This window comes from Macrotis lagotis, chromosome 1 (assembly GCF_037893015.1).
Source record: "Macrotis lagotis isolate mMagLag1 chromosome 1, bilby.v1.9.chrom.fasta, whole genome shotgun sequence".
Lineage (NCBI taxonomy): Eukaryota > Metazoa > Chordata > Mammalia > Peramelemorphia > Peramelidae > Macrotis > Macrotis lagotis.
The window spans coordinates 575,083,595-575,096,656 of NC_133658.1; the positions used below are offsets into that span (position 1 = coordinate 575,083,595).

Genomic DNA, 13,062 nt, shown 5'->3' on the forward strand with positions numbered 1-13,062 from the left:
AAAGCAGAGGTCAGAGACACTATCACAGATGTGAGATGAAGAAAGGATTCCCAACTTTGGTATTTGTAGGAAAAACAGTCAAAATCCAAATATTTAAAAGATTATGTATTTGGAGTTGAGCTGTGACTCTGAGCTTACCTCAAAAAAAAACCAACCTGAATTTCATTAGGAAGGTTTCTGGGAACCAAACAAAACAAAAAACCTGATCTACCTTATAATAAACTACAGCATGTTCACACCCTGAATAGTTTGTTGCATTTCTTGTCAACTCTTTTCCAGGATGAAATAATAGAATCTGGAAGGATCCAGATTAAGTAAATAAATAATTATGATGAGGACAAATCTTCCATATGAATACACCAATTCTTTGAAGTAATCATCCATCCAGAGGCTATTTGGGTTTTTTAATTAAAAATTTTTTATAATTAAAAAACCTAGCTTCTCTGTCCCACTCCCCAAATGAAGAAAGAAAAACAAAATCCCTGTTTTTAAATTTATAGTCAAACAAAACAAAGCCCCTCATTGACCAAATTTATGGAAACTGTTCGAAAGAAAGGAGAGGATATCAAAGTTTTATTTTAAATTTTCAGCGATATGTACAGATTGAACTAAGAACTTGTTCACCAAACATGTTTAAAGAAAATGTTAATAATCATATGGTTAACACCAAATACTGTATTATCATTATTGATCATATTATCACAATATATTTATGTTTTTTCATATACCTTAATAACTCTGACTTTATATCCTCTTCCTATATTTAAAATAAACTACAATAGCTAAATCAGTGGAGAAGTTCTAGTCTGCTAGTTTCTGGTGGGCTTTATTTTTAATCAATATAATGGACAACTGAGAAAGAATGCAATCCTGTTATAAACAACATGCTTGATATCATGAGGATATCAGAGGAATGCCAGAGAGAAAAAAGTATTTAGGAGTAGTGCTGAAGAACAAAACTATGTATGTATGACTATCTGAATGACCAACCTTTGGTACTGGGCAGGGAGATGGGAGAGTATGTAAGGCAATAGCCAGGAAAAAGTTCAGAGGAACTAGGCTGCAGGATCTTAGTGAATGCTGCATTTCTGTATTGTTCCCCATGACCCTCAATGCCAGACCTCTTGGAAAAGAAGTCAGAAGCTCATGTTAACAAGTGTGTTCCACTTGCTTTCTTTGAGGGAGTGGCCCTAGATAGGTACTGTCTAGAATCTGAGATTAATTGTCAAACTCTTGATGTTAGGTAGCACCCCAATTTGCATATCCTGGTAATTAGGGGATCCTCCAGCAAGACAGTTCTTGCTAGGGGGATGAGGATAAAGATGAGATGTGAGAAGACAATCTTGAAAACTTGACTAGGACATTATAAGAAAGACTGGGGCATTAGTAAAGTAGACAAACTGTCAGGCAGAGAACAAAGCTAAGTGAATCTGCTAAACAAAAAAAAAATGGGAGCCAAAAAGTACAGGGAGTTTCAGTCCAGCCAGAAGTTTAACATTTTGTCTGAACTGTAGCTCCTTTCCAGACACTTGGGATTTTTTTATTCTGAAATCATGCCTGCTCTTTCCATGCTGAAATGAATGCCTCTAGTCCTTCCCCTCCCCATTTCCAGCTCTGATTAATCATGCATTTATCAGAAAGTCACTGGGTCTCTCTTCACTACCCCAGATCAAGGGATTCACTAATCTCCTAGTCATCTGCTCTGCTGACTATTGATTCCTCTAGTTTTTGCTAATAAGGCATGCTGTTCTCTCTAGATACATTTTCTTTTTATTATTTTTTTTAGGTTTTTGCAAGGCAAATGGGGTTAAGTGGCTTGCCCAAGGCCACACAGCTAGGTAATTATTAAGTGTCTGAGACCGGATTTGAACCCAGGTACTACTGACTCCAAGGCTGGTGCTTTATGCACTATACCACCTAGCCACCCCTCTAGATATATTTTCAAAGGCTACATTTGCCCTGCTGCCTTACATTTGATATACAGCCTTTTCTAATCAGAATTTTCTACTGAAAGAACATCTAAATACGATGACACTTTTGTGGAAGGGGGAGGACAGAATGAGGAGTGATGTTATTATCCAGAGATTGGTTTTCTTTTGAAACACATCTTTTTTTCTTTTTCAATTTTTTTCCAATGATTTTCTCTACTATTTTAGAAAAACCTTGGTTCTTCTACCTAGATATCCTAATAAAAGAAACATGAAATTACAAAGACTTTTGGAATTGTGGGAGCTAATTAACTGGTATAAAGGGCTGGGTTTTTTCTTTTTTTTCCTTTTTGGTTTTTGCCAGGCAATGGGGGTTAAGTGACTTGTCCAAGGTCACACAGCTAGGTAATTATTAAGAGTCTTAGGTCACATTTGAACATAAGTCCTCCTGACTCCAGAGCCAGTGCTCTATCTACTGCACTACTTAGATGCCCCTAAGGATTTTTTTTTAGAAAATTTCTTAGCTCAGTAGTTCTGATCACTGTTCACAGGCTTCTTCGGAAAGGAAGTCATTGATGGGTAATTCCAGAGTTTTGTGAAGTGGTTTCCAAATTTAGGGCTGAAATGATGAGGGAGAAAGATGAAAAAGCACTGAGGTCTACTTTGAAATACTGTGAACTGTGTTCAGCAACTTATGAGAGGTTCTTTTGGGCTACAAGGGGAGAAAGACTTATTTTGCATCCATGCCGCATTTTATGAAGTGATAGATAACTTGCTGCAAAAATCCACTGTTGAATCAATTCTACATCATAAAATAATCCCAGAAAAATATACAAAAATAATTCTAACATAAAAGATTCATGACACTTACATGCTCTTCTTCAAACTGGTCTCCAATAAAGGCCACAACACAAGGTTTAATGACTCCTGATCCTAAGACAATCAGGGAGAATCCTGACATGAAGAGGATCCTGCCAAAGAAAGATGAAGACTTTATCAGTTGTTGATCTTTCACCTTGCTTTTATATCCATAGTATCAGTATTTTGGCTCTTCTTTCCCATTCCTTATCCATAACAGTCAAAGTCCCTCTGGGATCAAAGGGACAATGACAGAGATAGATTTATTGTTGATGAAACAATAAGGAAGGGCGCTTGCTCCTGAAGAACAGGATTAAAAGTTGATCATTAGGAATGGGATTCTCTAATTAATTGAGAAAGCACATTACTATCTTGACCCCACTTCTCATTTCTCTGTCCCCCAGGTCCCCACATGATCCTTAAGTGTCAGACACTCAAATCCAGTATCTTTTCCTCCTTCTTCAATCTTCATTTCATATTCTTATTTTCCGAAAGTCAAGAAAGGGTATATATCAAATAATTGAAAATAATTTCTTTCTCTCTCCTAAGTCTTCTCAGTTCCTGACTCATTCCTTATACAATATCATTCCAAGTTTTCTCATCACCATAGTTGTCTTTCCATGAACACACTCTACTTTTTCAGAACTGAGCACAATACTCTAGAGATGGTTTGTCCAGTAGAGAGCATTCCCTGACTCGGGATACTTCAGTCTAAGACTGAATTTACCTGAATCTACTGAATTGGATGACCATAATACTCTGGTTTTCAGGCTCTTGCAGTCCTCTACATAGAAATCATTATCTAGTTTTACCTCTCCCACTCTGCATTCCCTTCTCTCTCTCTCTCTCTCTCTCTCTCTCTCTCTCTCTCTCTCTCTCTCTCTCTCTCTCTCTCTCTCCCTCTCTTTGTAGCTGAGTTTTTGAATCCAAGCACAGATCTTTATCTAAAATCCCTATTAAATTTCATTCTGTTGGGGGGGCAGCTAGGTGGTGAAGCATCGGCCCTAGAGTCAAGAGGACCTGTCTGAGTTCAAACCCAATCTCAGATACTTAATAAGTACCTAGCTGTGTGACCTTGGACAAGTCACTTAACTCCATTGCTTTAAAAAAAATTTTTAAAAAATCACTCTGTCATATTTGGCCCATTGTACCAACCTATATATTTTTTAATCTTGATTGTATCATCTAATATATTTCTTTCCTTTTCAACTCAGAGTCATCAGCAAATGCACATAAGCATGGCATGTAAATTTTCATCTAAGTCATTGACCAAGAATACTAAATGGAACAGAGCTAAGTGTGAAGCCCTGTACCACACCAGATTAGCAGGAGTGCAATGATCAACATGCTTGCTAAGTATTCCTTCGCACAGTTATGAACCCACCTAGCTATATTATCATCCAATTCACATCTCTCCAATTTGTCCACAAGAAAATCATGAGAGACTATATAAAATGCTTCTCTGAAATTCAGGCATACCAGGTCTCCATGTTCCCCTGATCTACCAGACTAGTAACTTGGTGGTTAGTCTGGCATGGTTTGTTCTTGGTGAATTAAACTATCTAACAGTAATAAAAGTTATTTTTTTGAAGTGGTCACAAATCTTCCCTACAAAGATGCCTCTGGAGACTGGTCAAGCTAACCAGTTTTTAACTTATGGAATCCATCTTCTTCAATTTTCTGAAAATTGGCACATTAGTCAAACATTTGCCAGACCTTCATCTTGAAGTTTCCCTCTTGGAAACTTCTAAAAGTTTTTTCAGTGCTGACTTTTCTGACATTCAATTCTTCCCAGAGACACCTACTGACTTTCTCCCTATCCACAAAGGAAATAGTAGAGCTCTTAGAGATATGGACGGGGGATTCACAACCTTTTCAGGCCTTTAAAAATCCTTATAATTGGCTGGGAGCCAAGATGGTGACAAGAAAGGATCAAGTCTTAGGCTCTCTCTCATAAAACTCATAAGGTAAGGACTCTAACTAAATTTTCAAAAGACAGAACCCACAGAGGGACCCAGTGAGGCAGTTCTCCTACTCAAGGTAACCTGGAAAAGAGCAAAAAGGCTCTGCTCCCCAGGGTTGGAGGGGCTCCCCAGATTGGAGGGGCATCCCACCAGAGGGGTAGCCCACCAGAGCGAAAGGACTTCAGCCTTCCAGAGGCAGCCCCAAGGTGCTGGGAGCCTCAGCTCACAGCAGCAGGGGAGTCTCTTGAGCTACACCCTGGGGAGCACTGGGCACAAAGTGGGGGAACAGTAGGGACCTCTGCCAGAGTGAGCACGTGGAGCCCAGCCCTCAGGGCACACAGCTAGCAGCTTGGTCTTTTTGCAGCCCAGATCCAGAAACAGAAACAGGTGGAGCCAGTAAGCAGGAGCCCCCAGGGCATTAGCCCATTGAGCTGAGGGAGGGGAATGAAGAGAGAGAGACTGCTGAGCTCTGTCCTCTGCCCCTGGAACAGGACTCTGGGGCTCTGAACACATTCAGATCCTGATCGCAGTATAGGCCCCCCCCATAGAACAGCAGGGGCCCCCCACCTCAGCCCCGAGGCAGAGGGGGGGTGCATATGGTCATTCACAGTCCAGGAGGGAGGACAGAGCCTCACACACTGAGACCCTTGTGGGAGTGTCCCAAAAGCTCAGGAAGCACCCCCAAAACAGGTTTAGGTTGGGAAAATGAGCAAGCAGAGAAAAAAGAGGAACACCATTGAGAAATATTTTGCAAATGAGCCCAAGAAGGATCAAAATACTCAGTCTGAAGATGAGGAAGCACAAGCTCCTGCATCTAAAGACTCCAAGAAAAACAGAAATTGGGCTCAGCCTATGACAGAGCTCAGAAAAGACTTTGGAAATCAAATGAGGGAGTTAGAAGAAAAACTGGGAAAAGAAATGAGAGATACAGGAAAAACATGAAAATGAAGTCAGCAGCCTAGTCAAGGAAATCCAAAAAAATGCTGAAGAAAATAGCATGCTAAAAACCAGCTTAGGTCAAATGGATAAAACAGTTCAAAAAGTTATGGAGGAGAAGAATGCTTTAAAAAGCAAAATTGGCCAGATGGAAAAAGAGATAAGAAAACTCTCTGAGAAGAACAAATCCTTCAGACAAAGAATAGAATTCAGGGAGATTGATGAATTTAACAGAAATCAGGAATCAATACTTCAAAACAAAAAAAAAGTGAAAAATTAGAAGAAAATGTGAAATATCTCATTGAAAAAACAACTGATATGGAAAACAGATTTAGGGAAGATAATTTAAAAATTATTGGAATACCTGAAAGTCATAATCAGGAAAAGAGCCTTGACATCATTTTCAAAGAATTACTACAGGAAAATTGCCCTGATATCTTAGAAGCAGAGGGCAAAATAGAAATGGAGAGAATCCACCGATCCCCCCCAAGAAAGAGAACCCAAAAAACCAACCCCTAGGAATATTATAGCCAAGTTCCAGAACTCCCAAGTCAAAGAGAAAATATTACAAGCAGCCAGAAGGACACAGTTCAAATATCATGGAGCTGCAGTCAGGATCACACAGGACTTAGCAGCAACTACATTAAAAGCTCGTATGGCTTTTAGAATGCAGCCAAGAATGAACTACCCAGCAAGGCTGAATGTCCTCTTCCAGGGAAAAAGATGGACTTTCAATGAACTAGGGGAATTTCAAATGTTCCTTTTGGAATGGCCAGAGCTGAACAGAAGGTTTGATCTTCAGATGCAGGACTCAGATGAAGAATAGAGATTGGAGCAGAAGGGGAAAATATGAGGGACTTAATGAGGATGAACTGCATGTATTCCTGCCTAGAAAAATGACACTGATAATACTCATATGAACCTTCTCAGTTAATAGAGCAGGTAGAAGGAGCTTTTATCATTGAAGCATAGGAGAAAGCTGAATTTGAAGATAAAATATGGTGTAAAAATGGAGTCAATAGAAAAAAAGGAAAATGTAATGGGAGAAATAAAAAGGAGAGGGGGGAATAGGCCAAGATATTTCATATAATAAGATTTTTCTTTATTACAATGAGCTATTGCAATGATATGGAAGGGGGGGAGGCAAGGTGGAATGAGGGAATCTTTGCTTTCATCAGAGGTGGCTAGGAGAGGAAACAGCATATATACTCAATGGGGTATAGGCATCTGGAATAAGGAAGAGAGAAGGGGGACAGGGGGAAGGGGGGGATGTGAGTCATGGAGGAGAGGATGGACCATGGGGGGAGAGTGGTCAGATATAACACATTTTCTTTTTTACTTCTTGCAAGGGGCTGGGATTGGAAGGCCTGTGCGTGACCATAGGGCCAGGTGGATGCTGGGCCTAAGGGGTGGTGTGGGGGCTCAGGGCCTCTTGGCCCCAGGACCAGGGACCTGTCTGCTGCACCACTCATACCCTACAGCAGAGTCAGAGTGAAAGGAGAGAGAAAATATAGTATGTGGTAGTGGAGAAATATGAAAGGAGGGAGTTGTGATCAGCAATGGGAATGGTGGAAAAATACAGAAGTAACTTTTGCAATGGACTTACCATAAAAAATGTGATCCACCCACAACAGAGTTGTTGGTGTTGGAACAAAGACTCAAGCACATTTATTATTATTATTATTATTGTTATTATTATTATTATTATTGTTATTATGGGGGTGTTGCAGGGCAAATGGGGCTGGGTGGCCTGCCTGGGGCCGCATAGCAGGGTGATCGTTGGTTGTCTGAGGCCGGATTTGGACAGGGGTGCTCCTGGCTCAAGGGCCAATGCTCTGTCCACCACCCAGCTACCCCTACTATTATTACTATTTTATTTTATTTGGGGTCTTTTTTTTTTTTTTTTGCAGGGCAGTGGGATTCGGGTGGCTTGCATGTCATACGGCTGTGTGATTGTTGGGACTACGGGCCGGATGTGGGCTCGGGTGCTCATGGCTCCAGGGCTGGTACTCTGTCCATTGCACCACCTGGCCATACCTACAATTATTACTATTATTTTTTTTAATTTTAATTTTTTTCTCTCCCCTTTATTTTATCACTCAAGAAAGTCTATATTTATGGGGGTGAGGGGTTATTTTATTTACTCTTAAACAAGAATATTTTATTAATTTAAAAAAACATTGTACAAAATGAGAATAAATATTAAAAAAATCAATATAATTGGGAAAAATAAAATATTAAATTTTTAAAAAATCCTTATAATTAACTCTCCCTTCCTCAAGTCTATCTCTTACCCTCATCTTTCATTTCCCAGTTCAGAACAGAAATGTGTTCCTATTAGTGCAGTAATCAGAGAATAAAATAAATGAGAGTCACCTTTCCTGCCCCCAGGAGAAGACAGCAAAGTCCAGAACTAAGAATTAGGATAGAGGAAGACAATGAAAGGTCAATAGGGACAGAAAGGGAGAATGGAAAAAGGGAGAGAAGTCTTGCTACAGAGCCAAAGGTTCATCACAAATTTCAAGTTAGAAGCTGCTCCCTCACACAACTGCAGAGCAGAAATAACCCAACAAGCAAATGCCAGAACAGCCAGATATCCACAGATATCCACAAACCCAAGGTCAAGAGTAATATTCCTGTGATCCTTCAAGAAGCACTAGATTTAGGGTGCTATAGATATATCAAGCCCAGATCCCAGACAATACTCACAGATGAATCAGTTGTCCTCCCTTTACAGGCACTGAACTGAGGACGAGGATGATGTGACCCATCGTACACAAAATGTGGCCTGTCATGATAGTGCTGTAGAGGGTTGGGGGGAAAGCAATGTTTAATTAAACACAGGAAGCAATTATCAATGGATGTGATAATATTACTAAATATTTAGACTTCTTTAAAATACAAAGAGTGTAAAGTGTAGAAGGAATAACAGCTATCATTTGTGGAGTATTTTGAGATTCACAAAGTGTTTTACATGCATTTTCCTAATTTGACCTTCACAATAATACTCTGAAGTTGGTGTTACCATTATTCTTATTTTACAGAAGAAAAAGTTAAGTCTATGGGAAATTAAATGACTTGTCCAGTATCATACAAACAGTAAGTGTGTACAGCTGTTCGGAACTCAGGTCTCAATAACTCCAAAACCAGTACTCTTGGCACTATACCACACACACAAATTTTCCAAGGAAGGTCCAGAAATAAAAATTGCTGAAACAGAATTTGAGACAATTTGTATATTATGAATGGGTGACTCAACTAATATCAATCCATCAAAGTCTGTAATCTATGGTGTTTGGGATGTGTGGAATGTTCATCACAAAGCTAAATCATGATCATTGATAATTTAGTAATGAGTCTCAGAGTGTCACCTGACCCTCAAAAGAGATTAAGTTGGGGCACAGTGCATAGTACACAGGCCCTGAAGTCTAGAGGACCTGAGTTCAAATCTGATAAAAATGACCTAGCTGTGTGACTTTGGCCAAGTCATTTAACACCATTGCCATGCAACCCCACCCCCAATAAGAAGTTAAGTCCATGGTGTCACAGAGTTGATGTCAAAAGTCAAAAAAAAATTAAACATTGGACCTAAAACCCTCAGGGGAATGCATATTATTCAGACGAACTAGAAATCATAAAACTATACAACTAACTCATGAACTATTAAGGCTGTTATGAGAAATCTTTCAGCTACTTAGGTAAACCTGCTCCTATTATTTGTATTTGACTTGAATGTCTGTTCATCAGCACTTAACTAGGAAAGTGGGGGTCTTAATTTGGGTAAAAGTTTTGGTGATTTGGTGAGAGCTCTAAGGTAAAACTTTTTTTTTTTGCAAGGCAATGGGTTAAGTGGCTTGCCCAAGACTACATAGTTACGTAATTATTAAGTGTCTGAGGCCAGGTTTGAACTCAGGTACTCCTCACTCCAGGGCCGGTACTCTATCCACTGTGCAACCTAGCTAACCTTGAGGTAATACTTCTAATGAAGCACTGGCATTCTAAGAACTCCATCTCTCCAGTCTCTTCAGAGAATATTTAAAAAGCATTCAGATGCTCTCATTGGGTCCAAGGCTGCTGCTCTTGAGAACCCCAAGAGCCTGGTCAGTAGGACAGCTGTGCACTGATCTGCAGCCTTAATAAAATATTTCAATAATTTAGTGAATGTTGATGCAGTGTCTCCAAACCCCATTGGAAAAAAAGAAAGAAAGAAATGAACCAGGAGTAGAGTTAAAACGGTAGCTGAGGGAAGCAGAGATAATTTGGCACTTGAATTCCCATAGCTTCTTCCCACCCCAGCTGATTTCTGGGCAGGGGAAACCTTAGTGGTGAAACCTCAACATCTGCTATTTGATTTCCTCCTAAAGATTAATGCCAAAGAGGCAGACTTTGGAGGGAGCTCTTAAATTTCTTGATACACTGGGGGGTATCTGAATATTTTCAGGGGAAAGGGAAAGATTCTCATCCTGAAACCCCCAAATAAATAATAAACCCTAAATAACTCTTCCTGGTAAAAGGAGCCCAAGCAGCTTTGTCAGTCCCACATAGTATTTCCCTTGATTTTTATCCTGGTGTTGGCCCCAATCTATTTCATTTATTATATTTTGTTTCAAATTGAGTTAAATATTATTAATTTCCCAGATTACATTTTTGGGGCTTAAGGAAACAGAAGATATTTCTTCCTTACTTGTAACTTCCCAACCAAGAGTCAGCAATGATGGCTCCTGTGATACTGAATAAAAAGTTTAAGCCATTAAAGAGATGGTAAGTGGCAGTAGAGGTGTTTTCATTCCATCGGAGAAAGTAGACCATGTACAAGGTGATCACAGCTGAAGGAAAAAGACAAAGACAAAACTATTCAACTTGTCTATGATACTGTTCCCTCATCAATCTTTCCCATTGAGTGGGTAATAATAGAAGGGCAGTTAGGTGGTTCAGTAGAGTGAGTGTTGGGTTTGGAGTCAGAAAATCCTGAGTTCAAATCCAGCCTCAGACACTTACTAGCTGTGTGACTATAGGCAAGTTACTTTACCCCTATTTGTCTCAGTTTTCCCATCATTCCAGCTTTTTTGCCAAGAAAACCTCAAATTGGGTTACAAAGAGTTGAACACAACTGAAACAGCTCAACAAACAAGTCAGTATCACCATATCATTAATTTCCCAAGCAAGAAACCTTGAAAAGATTCTCAAATTTTTATGTCCCTTCACTCTGCTCATCCAGATGTGCTTTGATTTTACTGATTTTTAAAAATATACCAATCAACAAGAATTTTTAAGTACCATGTGCCAATTATTACGCTAGATACTTTGCAAAAGATAGCCCTTGCCCTCAAGCAGTTTACATTATATCTTTCAAATTTACCCTTCCTCTAAATTCTTATAGCCACAGATTTAATACAAGAGTTGTTCATCTTTCATATTGGCTACTGCAACATTATGCCACTTGCCCTTCTCTGCCAATATCTCTCTTTTGTCAAATTTTAAAACTTTTAAGGTGTTTTCTTAGCTGCTCATTTTGAACATGTTCATCATACTCTTATGATTATTTGCTGAATTCCAATTTAAACATAGATGAGGTTTGTAATTAGTGGTATTAGACAATTCTAGGAATTGCAATAAGATCAAAGAAAGTATTGGAGGGATTAACATTGGAAATGAAGATTTCATAAAGCATGATAGTCTATCTAGAAATTCTAAATGCTTCAATCAAAAACTTTATGGCGATGATAAATGAATTTAGTAAAGTTGAAGGATACAACATTAACCCATAAAAATGAACTACTAATGATCAAGATCTAGAAAACATAATAAAGGGGTAGCTAGATGGAGCAGTAGATAAGAGCATGGGCTCTGGAATCTGGAGGACTTAAGTTCAAACCCAACTCCAAACAATAATTATCTAGCTGTGTGACCTTGGGCAAGTCATTTAAGCCCATTGCCTTGCCAAAAAAAGAAAACATAATTTAAAAAAAAAAAGCTCTTTCATGATAATAACAGGAAAATGGTGAATTAATCTACCTGCCCATTATAAGGAACTACAATTAAATGGATGTTTATACTTGAGGCTTATAGGAATGATAAAACTATAATGACTAAAATAAACAAAAACCTAATTAACTTAAAATTTTCATTGTTCATAGATGGACTAGATTAATGAAAATTTAATACTCTATAAATCTATTATATATTTGATGTAATATAAACCAAAATACTAATGGGATTTCTTCATAGAACCAAATAAAATGAAATTTTTATTAAAAACAAAAGGTAGGGGCGGCCAGGTGGCCTAGTAGATAAAGCACCAGCCTTGGAGTCAGGAGTACCTGGGTTCAAATCCGGTCTCAGACACTTAATGATTACCTAGCTGTGTGACCTTGGGCAAGCCACTTAATCCCATTGCCTTGCAAAAAAAAAAAAACAACCTAAAAAAACAACAAAAGGTAAAAACATCAAAGGACAATGAAGAAAAAAGAAAATGAGAGTGGTTTTACAATCCTAGATTTTAAAATATATTACAAGAGAGTTACTATTAAAAAAAAAGAGGAAAATATCCCAAATAGATGAATGGAATAGAACACATATATTAGACATTCATTCAAAAGCAAACAAAATATTATTGTTTTATAAAGCTATAGAAAATGAGTAAGATTTATTATTTGGCCAATGAATTTGTAAAACTATTTGGCAATCTGTTAGGAAAGGGATTTAGAGCCACATGTTAAACCATATGTCTCAGTAAATTCCATTTGGATGAGAGATTTAAACATAAGTTCTCAGTTGGAGAGATTGTTTTTTCCTGTTTAACAAATAGAAGGAATGGGGAGAAGATAGAATTGCTTTATTGTATTAATCATACCAGAAACAAGTATAGAGGATGCACTAACCATAATCATGTCAGAGAAAAAGAGAATGAGAATAAGAATGGACAAATAAAGAATTTAGATGAAGAATGATGAAGGTGAAGAATCCTTCAGATGGAGAAAAAAATTATGTTCTTTTATACAATAAAAATAAATAATCTCAATGTAAATAGTAACAAAACCAGCTGATTTTATGGTGCTGATGTTCATTTGCTCTAAAATACTTAATTAGAAGGAAATCAATGGGTTGGCTAAGGTGACCTCAGAGATCTCTGATTCTAAAAAGGGGCCCCCCTGACTCCCTTCCTTTCCCACCAGAGCAGGAAGTAAAGCAGATTGCTTCAGTCCACCCTGTGAATTGATTGCCAAATGATTTCATTCTTCTCTGCTAGCAATTCTTTTGTCCAGTTAAAGAGTATCTATTCACCATTAACAACCTATTCCATTCTTTCACTCCTTTACTCTCTAGACTACAACATAAATGTCCCATATTTCCCCAGGTATATAAGATGCTTCCAT

General features: G+C 38.4%; 1 protein-coding gene across 3 annotated transcripts in view; it reads right to left on the reverse strand.

The window, feature by feature from the left end:
- Nucleotides 1-13,062, reverse strand: part of LOC141507188 (solute carrier family 15 member 2-like) — a 103,171-nt gene that overhangs the window by 68,783 nt on the left and 21,326 nt on the right. For all 3 annotated transcript variants that reach the window (XM_074214620.1, XM_074214621.1, XM_074214619.1), the window contains 3 exons: nucleotides 10,371-10,512; nucleotides 8,396-8,488; nucleotides 2,800-2,899 (listed from right to left, as the gene is read on the reverse strand). In XM_074214620.1, coding sequence (XP_074070721.1) covers nucleotides 2,800-2,899; nucleotides 8,396-8,488; nucleotides 10,371-10,512 — 335 coding nt within the window. The remainder of the gene's footprint in view (nucleotides 1-2,799; nucleotides 2,900-8,395; nucleotides 8,489-10,370; nucleotides 10,513-13,062) is intronic.